The sequence below is a fragment of the Aquarana catesbeiana genome, linkage group LG10, assembly GCF_042186555.1.
Source record: "Aquarana catesbeiana isolate 2022-GZ linkage group LG10, ASM4218655v1, whole genome shotgun sequence".
Taxonomy (NCBI): Eukaryota; Metazoa; Chordata; class Amphibia; order Anura; family Ranidae; genus Aquarana; species Aquarana catesbeiana.
Window position 1 is genome coordinate 244,925,906 of NC_133333.1, and position 15,429 is coordinate 244,941,334.

The following is a 15,429-nucleotide window of genomic DNA, read 5'->3' on the forward strand; positions in this document are numbered from 1 at the left end:
TTGTAATAACAGTCGAGCGTTTGCTGAGCCGCGTCGGTTGTTATTACAATAAAGGCGACCGTCCGCTCTAAAGAACGGTACCAGGGTACCATCACCCCCGTAAAACCCCTTGAAGCAATATTGGTAATATCAGTCATTTTTTTTGACCGATACTTCTAATAAAGTGAATATCGGCCGATCCCTAATCTTAAGTATACAAGGACATATGGGTGTTAATATTTCTTTCCACCAATGAGGGGGGTACTTCCCAAAACTATACATCCAATAGTGGAACCCCCATATATCATACAAGCTGGTACATAGTGCATGAACAGGACATGACAATTAATACTTATTGATACTTTTCTGCCTGACAGTGACAACTAAACAGGGAAGAATCAGGCCCATACACAGAAAGAAGTAGCAATGTCTTGTCTCTTATGATACTACTTAAATGTAACCCTATCCCTGTCAAATAAGTAAGCTATTGGAGAGAACCAATTGTTTAACCCTTACACAACCTCACTTTTGTCATGAAGTGACAATTCAGTTTCTGATTCCAATATGCATCATCCTGGATTGCTTCCCTATAAATGCACTGAGCTCAGGGCCGCTGATAAGGCAGGAGGCTGGCTTCCTCCACTCCCAAACTGTGTAACTGCCATTGGGGAGGTGAGCCGGCTGCTCCCTTTTCCATTCCCTCATCTGGATGCTGGGACGATATGTTTGTGGTACTGTCACCCAGGTGCACGGATCTTTGCTGGGGAGGAAACACCACTTCCTCCACCCTGGCCAACTGTTGGGGAGGGACGACGAACACCTCCTCTCCCTTCTCCCCCTGTATCCTGATCAGCTGCTGGGAAGTGAGCACCTCCTTCTCACCCTGAGCCTCCGGAACTGCTGCAGGTGTAGGGCAGAGATCTTGGACCCTCTGTCCGGTTGCCAGCGCTTCAGCTGGGGAAGTTCCTTGTAACTCCACAGATACTTCTGTTGGTGCTGGGCAGAGCACAGTTAAAGGGGTTGTAAAGTTATTTATTTATTTTTTTTTTTAAATAACAAACATGTTATACTTACCTTCACTGTGCAGCTCGTTCTGCACAGAGTGGCCCCGAACCTGGTCTTCTGGGGTCCCTCGGCGGCTGTTTCAGCTCCTCCCCGCAAGCATTTACCACCTTCATGCGAGCTCCCTCGCACGGTGGTGAGTGCTTGCGGGCGCGCTCCCATGATACAGCCGGCGGCTATAGCCGCTCGCTGTATCACTCGGCCCCGCCCCCCGGCGCGCCGCGTCATCGGATGTGATTGACAGCAGCGCGAGCCAATGGCTGCGCTGCTTTCAATCCATCCACTGCAGCCAATCAGCGACCAGGCTGAGCTGCAATGAAGCTGACGAGGACGAGGAGCGAAGATTCGAGGCGTCAGGTAAGTAAAACGGGGGGCCTGGGGGCGGCGGTACTGTCAAAAGTTTTTTCACCTTAATGCATAGAATGCATTAAGGTGAAAAAATTTTTACCTTTACAACCCCTTTAAGTTTGGCTCTAATAACAGCTCTTCTTCTGCTGGAGGCTCACCAAGTTGTTCTTCCTCAGCAGAAAAGTCTATCAAAACCCTTGTCTCTGCAACTGGTGTCTGGGGATAAAGGTTCGCCATCTCCTCTCCGTGGAACCCAGAGGTGGAAACTTGAGATTGTTCATAGCAACCAAAAAGTGTCCCTTTACGTCAAAAGTGGCTTTAGACCAGCTAGAAAACAGCGATAGTAAATTAGAACACTTGCAGAATTGAGCGACAGTGAATCGTGGGGAAATTTATTTTATTATTTAAAATTATTTATTATAATTTATGATTTTGTGTTTCAAACTTCATCATATCTACTAGACTCTTGGTGGACAGATTTAAGTGTGTTATTGCTAAGAATTATAGACCTACAATATAAAACGCCAAATTTCTATGCAAAATAATTGTACCGCTTTGAGAAACAAAAAACTGAAATAATCATACCGTCAGGGAGGTTAATACAATTTAAAATTCCCCATAGAAAATATTTCACTCCTCAAAAACTACATAGGATTTTTCCATTAAATTCTGCTAAATTTTGGCATTGTCTGGAAGATCCGGCAAAGTTTATACATGTCTTCTGGGAATGCCCTGTTATTCAGTCTTTTTGGGAAGCTGTGTCCAGGTGTATATATTCCATAAATACCTATACCCTTAACTGTTGGTGTGTGCATCCTGGGACTGGTCCATCACTTGGCTATGTCTACTCATAGTTGTCCTTCTCAAATGGAAGTCCCCTCAGGCTCCCACAATTGGTCTATGGAAACACCTAGATAATGCAGCAGCCCCATTATATAAATTTATTTCTGAATCTAGGGGATGCCCTAAAATTTTTTTCAAAGGTCTGGGATCTTTGGATAGATTCCGCTAATTTGCTTGCTTCCAAATGATATAGTCAACTCATTTTTGTGATGCTATCATTTTCTTTTATGTGGTGGGGGGCATCAAATTATTTTTTCTGTTGGAAGTTTTCTGTCATTCCATCCATGATTGATCTACTGTAAACTGTACATTTCGTTTCAGAGGATACTAGTTGCCATGGAATAGGCTGGTTGGCTTTTCTATGTACAGTAGTTGTCCAAGCCTAGGTATGTCCAACAGGCTTTGTTTGTAATACGCATCTAAATACTTAAAGTGATTGTAAAGGCAGGTGTTTTTTTTTATCCTTGGGCTACTTTCACACTGGGGTGTTGGCGGTAAAGCGCCGCTACTTTTAGCGGCACTTTTTCGGCCATTAGCAGGGGTTAAAAGCGCCCCGCTAGCGGCCGAAAAGGGTTAAATGCACCCGCAAAGTGACGCTTTGCCCATTAGGAGCAGTGTATACACCACCTCAAAGATGCGACTTGCAGGACTTTTTTGGGTGTCCTGCCAGGGCACCACTACAGTGTGAAAGCCCTCAGGCTTTCACACTGGATTGACAGAAGAGGCGCTGTACAGGCGCTATTTTTTAGCGCTATAGCGCCTGTAAAGCACCTCAGTGTGAAAGCATACAATGCATTAAGATAAAAAGCCTTCTGTGTGCAGCACCCCCCCTCATACTTACCTGAGCCCCCTCTCGATCCAGCGATGTTGCCACAAAAAGACTTGGCTGGCTGGGACTCTCCCTCCCGATTGGCTGACACAGCAACAGAGCACCATTGGCTCCGACTGCTGTCAAAGTCAATGAGCCAATGAGGGGAGAGAGAGGGGACAGGGCCAGGTCTCTGCTCTGTGTCTGAATGGACACAGAGAGCTGCAGCTTTGCTGGAGCGCCCCATAGCAAGCTGCTTGCTGTGGGGGCACGCAACGGGATGGAGGAGCCAGAAGGGCCGAAGAGGGACCTGAGAAGAGGATGATCTGGGCTGCTGTGTGCAAAACCACTGCAACAGAGCAGGTAAGTATAACATTTCCCCCCCCCCATTTAAAAATAACAAACAAGACTTTAGTATCACTTTAATAGAATTTGCAAAAAAAAAAACTACCTAGATCCTAGAAGTTAATTAATAAAATAGGAAAATAATTTCAACTAAGCTGGTGTTCTGGGGATGCGTGAATAGGCAGACCAGATATTCGTCATAGTGCCTCTTGTAGCCCAAATCATAAAGGATGTACAGAACAGAAAATATCCTATGGTCATCAAGATCTACTGGGTTCAGTCCAGAAAAACTTCAACTTCTTTAGTAAATCAGCCTTTGATTGTTGCACTTTGACAATATGATTACATAAAAAGATAATTCCGACCTTGCTCTACTGAAAGCATTTATAGTCTAGACCTGCTAACACGCTATAACCACTCTCTCACTTTCCTACAGGGTCCAAGTGCTTTTCAGGATTGTTTAGGTGACCTCCAGGAAGTGGGTTGGGATTAAAGAACATCTCCATTCTCATCTAAATAACATAGGGGGTGGAAGAGTTTTGTAGCCCACTGAGAACAATGATATTTGATAGCATATAACATTATCAGCTCATAGGATTTCTGGCCGGGTCGACAGGTATTTATAGCACTTATATCTATTCCATAACTAAAACATTTCCAATGGTATATTTACCAAACCAAAAAGAAGCAAATTATTGAAGTACATCTTTGAAGTTTCCATACACTTAAGAGCCATGACCATCTTTACTTCAAAAGATGATCAACGGCCAGATTATGCATACATGGCTGTAGAAAGATTAAAGAAGAATTCCAGGCATGTTGTATTTTTACATAGTTACAGTTCCTTGAAAAAGTATTTATACCCGTTAAAAGAATGTTCCACATTTTGCAATGTCACAACCAAAAACAAAATTATTTTATTGGGATTTTATGTGATAAGACCAACTCAAAGTGGCTCATAATTGTGAAGTGGAAGGAAAATGATAAATGGGTTTCAACATTTTTTACAAATAAATATGTGAAAAGTGTGGGGGGTACATTTGTATGGCGCCCCCCTGAGTCAATACTTTGTAGAACCTCCTTTCACTGCAATTACAGCTGCAAGTCTTTTTGGGGATGTCTCTACCAGCTTTGCACATCTAGAGGGACATTTTTGCCCATTCTTCTTTTCAAAATAGCTCAAGCTCTGTCAGATTGGATGGAGAGCGTCTGAACAGCAATTTTCAAGTCTTGCCACAGATTCTTAATTGGATTTAGGTCTGGACTTTGACTGGGCCATTCTAACACATTAAATATGCTTTGATCTAAACCATTCTATTATAGCTCTGGCTCTATGTTTAGGGTCATTGTCCTGCTGGAAGGTGAACCTCCGCCCCAGTCTAACGTCTTTTGCAGGGTTTTCTTCTAAGATTGCCCGATATTTTGGCTCCATCTATGACCAGCTTCCTTGTCCCTGCTGAAGAAAGGCATCCCCACAATATACTACCCACCACGTTTCACAGTGGGGTCAGGGTGATGTGCTGTGTTAGCGTTCTGCCACACATAGCATTTTGCTTTTAGGCCAATTTCAATTATGGTATCATCTAACCAGAGCACCTTCTTCCACATTTGCTGTGTCCCCCACAAGGCTTCTTACAAATTGGATTTCTTATGTCTTTCTTTCAACAATAACTTTCTTCTTGCCACTCCTCCATAAAGGCCAGATTTAAGAGTAAACGACTAATCGTTGTCCTGTGGACAGATTCTCCCACCTGAGCTGTGGATCTCTGCAGTTCCTCCAGAGTTACCATGGACCTCTTGGAAAATGGCGAGAAATCTATTTTGCAGGTCCCATAATTTTTCACTCAAAAAAAAAAAAAAAAAAAAAAAAAAAACAAAACAAAACAAAAAACAGACATTCATGGGCATGAAATTTAAAGTCACAGTTTGGATATAAAAAAAAAAAAAAAAAAAAAAAAAATTTCTATAGGCACAATAAAACAAAATTGAACTGGCGGCATGACATGGATTACCCATATTAAAAAGACCTGCTCTAAAAAGAACCGTAAATCTCAGTAAGTAAACCATTTGCACCAAGTTTGAAATGTTTATTTCACATGAAAGCATTCTAAAATATACAGGCTTAAATTTTGCTAGGAATGGTAAATTCTGTAAAATAAAACTAAAATGAAAGGCCACTTCTGTGGAACAAAAACAAAAGCATGTTAGCGGATACAATAAACTTTTGAAGTGTTTATTTAGTACAAAAAAAAAAAAAAAAAAAGCACAAAGGAAAAAAGATGAACTTTTGTTGTGTTTACTGCTCTTACAAAAATGAACAAAACCAGTTATCGCAGTCAATATCTAGGCAAACAGAACAGCACACTGGCTAATAAGAATACATTGGCTTTTTTTATTTAAAGGCTACACAGTAATGAAAGGGGTGTGTCAAGTTTGGATCTTAAACAGTATAGTAACAATACAAGGACACGCACATTCCTTCAAAGGTTACATATTCCCAAAGTGTTTCATTCTAACACCATTGCAATCTTTTGGGAACTGCATTCCTGGAACTGCAACCTTTAGCGGATTTCTGGCCCAAAATTAATTCATTCAAGTTCATGTTACACTTCATTTGAGCGTGCCAAAAAATAAAAAAAAATAAAGAAAAAACCTCCATGTTGGCGTGAAAAGCTGATCACGTCAGGTCTTTAATTGCAACCTGGCAAATGTCTTAAAAAAAAAAAAAAAAAATTAAAGACAATATTGAGACAGGAAAGAGAAAAGGATGAACTGTCTATTTACAACTTGATTGAAGAAAATGATGGGTGGGGGAAGGGGAACGGACTGCTTTAGAAGTCCAAAGTCTAGTAGTTTTCTTGAAATTTTCCAACCACGCCACTTGCCTTTCACAGTGCTGTAAAACCCTAATACCTGTGAGCAGCTGGGATAACCATAATACATACGACAAAGCAGGAGTGACGTTTGATTGGAATGGCACATTTAATAGTGTAGATGAAGTTTAGTTGAACAAAAAAGGGGTTCTCCAGTTCTGCTAACCCACCAATTTTTTTAATTGAAAGAACCAAATTCAGTTTAAAGCAAACCTGTCACGAAAGAAATGTGAAGGCTGTCTGTTATGCTGACCCTTGCAGGCACCAAGTCTCCACCCCCCCCCCAAAACATTCAGACCAGAAAAGTCTTTTGGGTCAGTGTCTAGTGGCTCTGCGTAAACAGCATCTTCAGGAGAGTTGAGCAATGGCAACCTCCATTGTTCTTCCTGAAAGGTTTCCTTTAACCCCTGGATGCCGGCCGCCCCCCGGCCCTTTAAGGGGTTTGCTATGCCGGGAGGCAGTGCTTATGGCCACACGACCACTGCGATTGGCTGAAACACGATTGGAAAAGCTAAAAATCGCAAACTGCAATGGGGAAACTTTCCGTGAGCCGTCAGTCACTGCCAGGAGCGCGCTCTCGGCACAGCACTGTCGGTGCCAACGCAAATATGCGGCCGCTCAGCGCCAAGAGGAAAAAAGGCAACACGTCAACTGGATTATAGAAAGTTTGCAGGTCTGGAGAACCCCAACTGAAGTGTTTCATTGACATAACAGGTAACACTAGTACAAGCGCTGTTATCCTGTTAGTTTTGTACCAAATTACATACATAAACAAGGCTATAACAAAACAAAAAACAGTCATATGAAATTATATGCTTTCAGAAATTAAACATTTAAAGGGCAAAAATCTTCCATCGTAAGCGACAGATGGAGTTTTAACAGTACTACGATTGGAGCTTCTATCAATAAACGACAGAAGTGGAGCTTGACAGTAATATACAAAACTAAATTTGACCAACTGCAAAGAAACTACAAAAATAACTGGAGAGATCTTTACATTAGAACTTTATAGTAGATGTTTTCCCCGAACTCTCCATCCAAGAAGAAAGCGTTTACAGAGTAACAGCACCTGTCCAGGTGGAACATCTTAAACTGACTAGAGAAATGTGTGCGGTGACCAAAATGGTTGTCGTGACTTCAGGGGGATTTTTTGCATATAGGTGGAACTTCAGGAGGCATTGAACAAAAAGATACAGGCGAATGGAAGAAAAAAAAAAAAAAAAAAAAAAAAAAAAAAGAAAAAAAAGAAAAAAAAAAAAAAGCCCTCCAACAACTACATTTACCTCTCAGGAAAACTTCCACTGCCAAAGACATCCACTCACTCATGTTCCAGTGACAACCTATCACTCAGCTATTGAAAAAGGAAATAGGGAAGGACTATAATAAAATCTCCAGTCATTTGCGCAGTTGTGACTTCGTATGAAGACAAAACATGCGCATGTCCACTTGGATTAGATGGAAAGAAAAAAAAAAAAAAAAAATCAGGTTGGATTCTGGGCAGGAAGGACTTATTCTGCATCACCGCTGTTCCTTACAGACGATACGCTCTCGCTGGTTGTGCTCATGGGGGAACTCCGCTGAGTCGAGCTTTCGTTTTGCTGATCTTCATCCAGGCCAGCTTCGCTTGCGAGGCAAGTAAACTTGCGATCTCCGAAGAGCAGGCTGAGTCTGGCTTCGAAAAATGACTGCAGCTCGATGATGGACTGAACCACTGCTTTATCCTGTAGGAATATACACATTTTCGTTACTGCAGGGCAGCGTGGTGATGCATTTCAGCCACAGCAAAGTGAAAACAGTTGCATGCTTTCAAAGTGGTAGTAAAACTGGGTCTGCCATTTCTACCTACAGGTACTTATGATCAAGCCTACCTGTAGGTAGAAAACAAAGGCAATGCTGGAGTCAATTTACAGCACATGCTAATTTTGGTAGCAAAAAATAAAACAAAAACTTATGTGACATGCATGTTCCTTGCTAAAGAATATTTTTTTTAAAATCAAGTTAAAAGGTAAAAAGTTACACTTTAATGTGGAATGCATGTTCTTGTGTTTTGCAGTTTCTGGTGTAATACAACGGTCATAGGCAAGGAAAATCATGTTCTATAAGGCTTGCCTGTTTCCACGCCCCATGGATACCTCCTTTCTTGCAGCTCATGGCCTTTTGTTCAGTAATTTATGAAAGGACGGCCAAATATTTCCTTGATAACTTCAGATTCTCTACAATAGAAGCATGACTGCCATGTACAATATTTTTAGTCCTCTCTCCTGGCTAAGAATGACACTAAGGCTTTCGCTTCCAGGAATGCCATGTAAACCTGGTACTTTCAGAAAAGCACTTTCAATGTACGGAAAGGCTTATGGCAAACATTTGGACAAAAACCTCTAATAGACATGTTTAACCGCTTGACATCCGGAGGACGTCATATGACGTCCTCGACTTTCGGGGCTTATATCTGAATGATGTCTGAGGCTACAGACATCATTCAGATACCGGCATTTTCAGCCGGCGATTCCGTACACCATAAGAACGATCATAGCGGCTGTTCCGCCGCTTGATCGTTCTTACGGGTGGCGGGAGGGGACGTCCCCCCCCTCCCGCCGCCCTCCGGTGCTACTACCGACTCACCTCAGCGATCGGTGAGTCGGATAGCGGATCCGCCGGCGCCGGATGTTCACCATAGAGATTTCCGGCAGACCAGATGGTCGCCGGAGTCTCTATGATCGTTCGGAGGCCGGGCGCGATGTTATGACGTCACGCCCGGCCTCTGCATTCAAAAAAAATGGCGCCGCTTCGGCTGTGAAGCGGCGATCGTTTTATTTTTTTTTTTGATTTTAGGCTTCCCAGCCTAGAGGTGAGATGTGGGGTCTTACTGACCCCATATCTCACTGTAAAGAGGACTGATCATGTCATATTCCTATTACAAGGGATGTTTACATTCCTTGTAATAGGAATAAAAGTGATCAAAAAAAAAAAATTTTTTTTAAAGTGTAAAAATAAAAATTAAGTAAAATTAACAATAAAAAAAAAAATTTTTAAAGCGCCCCTGTCCCCATGAGCTCGAACGCAGAAGCGAACGCATACGTAAGTCCCGCCCACATATGAAAACGGTGTTCAAACCACACATGTGAGGTATCGCCGCGAACGTTAGAGCGAGAGCAATAATTTTGGCCCTAGACCTCCTCTGTAACTCAAAACATGTAACCAGTAAAAAATGTTAAAGCGTCGCCTATGGGGATTTTTAAGTACCAAATTTGGCACCATTCCACGAGCGTGTGCAATTTTGAAGCGTGACATGTTAGGTATCTATTTACTCGGCGTAACTTCATCTTTCACACAATGCAAAAAAATTTGGCTAACTTTGCTGTTTTGTTTTTTTTTTTAAAGCATGAAACTTTTTTTCCAAAAAAAACGCGTTTGAAAAATTGCTGCGCAAATACCGTGCAAGATAAAAAGTTGCAATGACTGCCATTGTATTCTCTAGGGTCTCTGCTAAAAAAAAAAAAAACATATATAATGTTTGGGGGTTCTATCTAATTTTATAGCAAAGAAATGATGATTTTTGACATGTAGGAGCGAAGTGTCAGAAATGTCCTGGATGCAAAGTGGTTAAATCTTTAAAAAACAGAATTAAGGTTTTCTAACCTCCGCAAGCTTGCTGATATTTCTGAACATCAACCAGACATCTTTAACAAATTCATCAGGGTTGGTGTAGAAAGGAGAGAGCTTTTGCTGCAGCTTGGCTCGAATAAGTGTTAAGTCGATCAATGGGGCATCATCCTGAAATATACAAAGCAAGACAATAAGCATTATTCCTAAGACATTTAAAGTAGAGCCGTTACTGATTAAAATTTGTGTGTTGGATTAATCAATTTATCGACTAATTTTGATTATAAACGCACATACAGATCCAACTACTTTTAGTTGATCTCCTTGCATTGCAACTCCGCATTAGTCCATGACTTAACTTCACACAAATACGTTTTAAATTCAAACTTTAGCACTGACGTAAGTATTTTTTTATTAAACTAAGAAAAACGTAGAAAGTTACTGGAGGTTATCAAATTTGCCTACACTTAGCTCACTGAATGATCCCAGTTAACCACATCAATATTTACCTTTACTGTCCAGGCTGTCCGGTGACATCACGGACATAGATGTCACCGGACTCCTGCCCCCTTCCCTTCGTTAGCAGATGGAGGCACGGGGGAGGGGGGGGTGTTGGAGTCCAGTGACGTCGATGTCCATGACGTTACCGGATCGCGATGGAACTCCCTGAAGACCCGGGAGCCGGCGCAGATCAAAAGAATTTTAATCAAAAAAAATTAACAATTCATTGTTAATTTCTGCAGCCCTAATTTAAAGCAGTAGTAAAGCCTGAGGGGGGGGGGGGGGCTTCCTCTTGCAAGTCAATGGCAAAATTTGCTAGTATGCATACCAGACTAGACATGCATGAAGACTTGTTATAACAAAGCTAGAGATGCACCAAAAGTTTGGCCAAAAATGGCGTTATCAGCATTCAGCCAAGAAAAAGAAAAAAAGGCACCAAAAAACACACTATTTTGCTGTGCTTATGGTGTTTTTCATAGGTTATGGACTCAAAAACTGCATGAAAAACGTAACAGGTGCGTTAATGTGTTTCTGCTGCCTTTTCAAAGCATTTCAACTGGAAGGTGCCTTTTTTTTTTTTTAACTGACCAAAAACGCAGCAAGCAAGATTTTTACCACCACAATGGAAGCCCAACAGACCAGTGTGCAGACATATAGAATTTAAAGGGATACATTTAAGCTAAAGGTGTCAATCATTTAAATATCAAATTCAATTACAATATGAAAATTAACATTTTTTAAAACCTAATTTTTGGTCTTCCGTCAAGTGCAGTTGAAATTTTCGGCAGCAAAATTTCCATTCGGTGCACCTCTAGACAAACCCCCTCCAATGGCACGCTATCAAAGCTGACAGGGCTTTCATCTTCGCCTGGTCTGAGTTTGCGAGCTCTAGCCATTTGAATGGCCGAGCCGTGATGACATCACTCCCGTGCGTGCGCACAGGAACCACAATTGTGGCACAGGGCCCTGAATGGGCAGAATACTCAGTATGCCGTCCATTTAAAACACAGTGAGCCAGTGACTTCACCAGCTGCAGTACTAGTGAAACACGTTTAAACGATGAGGGAAACATTCTGTCTCACCAAGTGGCGTTTACTATCGCTTTTTACAACCACTACGGTGAAAGTATTGCATTCTGGAAACTATATGGGGTAAACACCTGTAGTGAATGCTGTGTGGAAACTGCTGTGTTAATGCCAACAAACTGGAGTACGTGTATTTTGCAGATATTCTTTTCAATAAAGGACAGTACCGCTTACACAGCAGAATATACATTTATAATGCATCATAAGTAGAAGATCCAGGTTCCTGGCTCCATCAACTACATTTTTTTCCCCTCCACCATATAGAGGCTCAAACAGGTCCTAATAGAAATTATCCACGGGCCAGTTCAAGTGGAGTTCAACCCACAAAAGTCAGCAGCTACAAAAATAAAAAAAAATAAAAATGTAGCAGCTGACTTGACAGACACGCGCCTGTCCCATGGTCCAGCGATGCAGCCGCCCAAAACCCCGCTCCCCTTCATCTCCACGGTGCCGGCAAGTCACGCTGCGCTGTCTTGAATGGCCAGGCAATCTTCTGGGTCCTGTGACGTGTTCCAGAAGATTGGAGGGAGAGGTGAACTTCCACTCAGCGCCGCCCACCCCAAGAAAAAATGACATGCCAAATGCATCACGTCAGGGGGTTACGAGTACTTTAAGTGGAAGTTATTTTTGGGGGGGGGGGTGTGGGGTGGTCAAAGAAGACACCCCTTTAAAAAATACAAATCATACTTTATACAGCAGTTATGAGTAAATTCAGGAGGCATTGGCCTGCAAAACTAAATTACATACTTACCGCTCCGCTTGAGAGTCTGTGAAAAGGCCGGCACGGCTCATGGCAAAATAGTTCCAGCAGTACACGTTCACACTTCTGAAATGACAATTGTGAAAAAAAAAAAAAAGAAGAAGTGTTCAGAATGCTGGAAAACACACAGGCTGCATATCACAACTGCTGAACCCAAAAGTTACTTTTAAAGAAAAATATAAAAAGCCGTCTGTATTGCTCAGACACCTTGGGGGGCCACTGACAGATTATAATTTACAACACAACTTTTTTTTGTGGTTCCCATTAGAAAAAAAAATAAAATTCAAGCACCCATCCAATGCTAGGTCTAGCTGAGCCGTTTTACGTCAGCTATTTCTCAGTATCTGCCACAGGGATTATGTCCCTACACCTCCAGAAAATAAAGTTATTTACCGGAGGTGTGGGAACACACAAGAGTCCAACAGAAAAAAAAACAAAAAACAAAACGCTATATAGATTGCACTTAATTGCCTCCCACATAGTAGCGCGGTGGTATTTAACTCCTTTGCACAAGCAGACTACTGGAAAGTCATTGGAGAGAAAAAAAAAAAGCAAAGCTTACTCACTTACACTGACTGCTATGATTTACTGTGGAGGAATGGCCATGCGGGTTTTCAGTTATCTCGCGTGCATGCCAAATAAGGGGACCACATAAGAGATTTTGAATCAAAATATACTTCACACAAACCTTCTGATCAGCTCCTGACATGTCAGAGGGATTAGCATCTGCTGGAACGTCTCCTTGAACAGTCTTTGGAAAATCCTGGCACAGCATACACTTCCACTCTCCGCTAGACAACAACAAACATTAGTAAGCCACTGAATGCATTGTATTACTGCGTTTACACTTTCCCCATCAAAGGTCCTGGAGCAACCTTTCCTCATTTGATAGAGAGATTTAATGAGGAAAAACACAAGCTGGAGGTAGCAGCTACTGGGGAAGGGAGAGAAAATTGTGTTGAACATTCATAACTATTTCTGAACTGACCTTTAGCCCCTGTTCACATAGGCATGTCAAATCGCATGCCTATTGCTGGCAACGGCACCGTCGCAATGGGTGCAGCGCTGACTGTGGTGCCACACAGATTTCCAAAAGTAGTTGCGGCACAACTTTTGCAGAACTTGGGGGGCGGGGGGAGAGATTAATAGACATCGGTGCATGAACCCACACACGTCTCAAATCGCTCCCAAAATGCAGGTTTGAAAAATCAGTTTCAGTTCAGCTGAACTCATACGAACAGGGGCTCAAAATAAATAAATTAAAGCCAGCCGACTTTGTATTCATTGTCACCGCCCCACAAAACAACCAACTTTTAGTTGACAGTAACACCTACTCACAAGCAAGAGCTTGGACCAATGTCTCTGTATGCCATGTGGATGCCTTTAAAGCGGAAGTAAACCCATCCATAAAACAGTTTCATTTCTGGCACGTGCCGGAAATGTAACACTCCTATTGGTTGTGCTCTCAACTAAACTGTCAAACCATCCAATGGCTGGTGTCATAACTGATCACATGTGCAGCATCATGGCAGTTGTAGATTAAACAGAGGCCAAGATGGCAGCTTCCTTGGCTGAAAACAATAGGGGGGTTTACTTACACTTTAACCACTCCAGAAGATTAACCCCCCCCCATGACCAGGCCATTTTTTCACGATACGGCAATGCATTACTTTGACAATTGTGCAGTCATGCAATGCTGCAGCCCTGCACCCCCCCCCCAAAAAAAATTTAATCCCCCCCCACACACAAATAGCCCTCTTTTGATGGCATTTGATCACGACTTTTTTTGGGTGCCCATAAATTTTGAATATTTTTACTTTCTGCTCCAAGCCCTCATATGCACACAGGATGTTTTACATCTGCTCCTAGGGGCATCAGGTGTTTTTTTTTTCCTACAGCAAAAAAAAAAAAAAAAAAAAAAAAAACGCTCCACTGTACAGGCTGTAAATGGCATAGGAGTTTAAGCTGCATAAAAAAACCCTCCAGGACCAGCACATTCAAATGCAAAACTCTAAAAGCTGGTTTCCACAGCCACTTTTTCCTGGTGTGGCAGCTCATTTTTTAAAAACGCTTTGTGTGCATGAGGCCCAAAACCATATCCAATAAATAAATAAATTCATCAATTTAGGTCACTATGTACTCTGCTACATATTTTTGTAAAAAAATTAAAAAAAATTCCCCAATGAGCATATGATGATTGGCTTACGCAAACGTTCTAGTGTCTACAAACTATGGGATAGATTTATGGAAGTCATTTATAAAAGTAATGGCGGCAATCAGCAACTTATAGCAGTACTGCGATATTGCAGACAATCCGATACGGACACTTTGTGGAAACAAGTGACTAATACAGTGATCCAGTGCCAAAATGATGCACTGTCACTGTACTAATGACACTGGCTGGGAAGGGGTTAAACATCTAGTGCAATCAAAGGGTTAACAGGCAAATCTCTTTTGTGTTTTTCAGACTATCAGCGGGTATCCAGTGCCCGGCACCCATAGATTGCCTTCTGCCGTGAAGCACAGCAGAGGCGGTGCACCCCTTGAATGCGGAAATGCAGAATCACACGATTCCATACAGGCGAGCCACCCTGTAGCAGTAAAACTGCTATGGGGTGGTCTTTAAAATAGTTAAATTGTTCTTTACCCACCCATACTTGCATTAAAAATGCTTTAAACTGGGAAAAGCTTTAGTTCCCTTCCCTCCAGATTTTCAGAGCTCAGCTACATTGTTTTAGCACAAATGAATAAATTTTAAACAAGTTATAAATCAATAACAATACCTTGCTACTTCAACAGCAGGCAGATGGCAGTCTCTGTGGAAGCTGTTTTTACACTGACCACAAGTAAGCAGTGTCCCATCTTTCTGGCAGACTTTACAGCGAGCAACAGAGCCAGTATCTGATAACCCAGTGCTAGCACCTGGAGCATCTGAAGCAATACCATCGCTGGTTGCACTTGCTGGGCGAGCTGCAGAAGCATTTTCAGGCAAGCCATCGGGTCGCACTTGAGGTTTTTCCTCATTGGATTCACCGGTTGGGATGCTGATGCCCGTTTCCATTGCCTCTTCCTGCCAAGAAAAACAATTGAAAATGAAATATAATCTGAAGCGTATCATTTCAGAGTTTAAAAGGTAAAGAAACTAAACAAGATAGAAAAATATATATACATTTTCCTTCCACTGCCAATATAAGCCTCCTGTTGGCAATTGGCAGCAGTACA

The 15,429-nt window shown here is 42.0% G+C and overlaps 1 protein-coding gene across 2 annotated transcripts in view; it reads right to left on the minus strand.

The window, feature by feature from the left end:
- Positions 1-5,457: 5,457 nt before the first annotated feature.
- The window catches only part of TRIM28 (tripartite motif containing 28), a 38,453-nt gene continuing 28,481 nt past the window's right edge, over positions 5,458-15,429 (minus strand). For both annotated transcript variants that reach the window (XM_073603577.1, XM_073603576.1), the window contains exons 12-16: positions 14,991-15,277; positions 12,896-12,998; positions 12,199-12,273; positions 9,898-10,032; positions 5,458-7,979 (exon numbers count right to left, since the gene is read on the minus strand). In XM_073603577.1, coding sequence (XP_073459678.1) covers positions 7,767-7,979; positions 9,898-10,032; positions 12,199-12,273; positions 12,896-12,998; positions 14,991-15,277 — 813 coding nt within the window. In that variant the 3' untranslated portion in view covers positions 5,458-7,766. The remainder of the gene's footprint in view (positions 7,980-9,897; positions 10,033-12,198; positions 12,274-12,895; positions 12,999-14,990; positions 15,278-15,429) is intronic.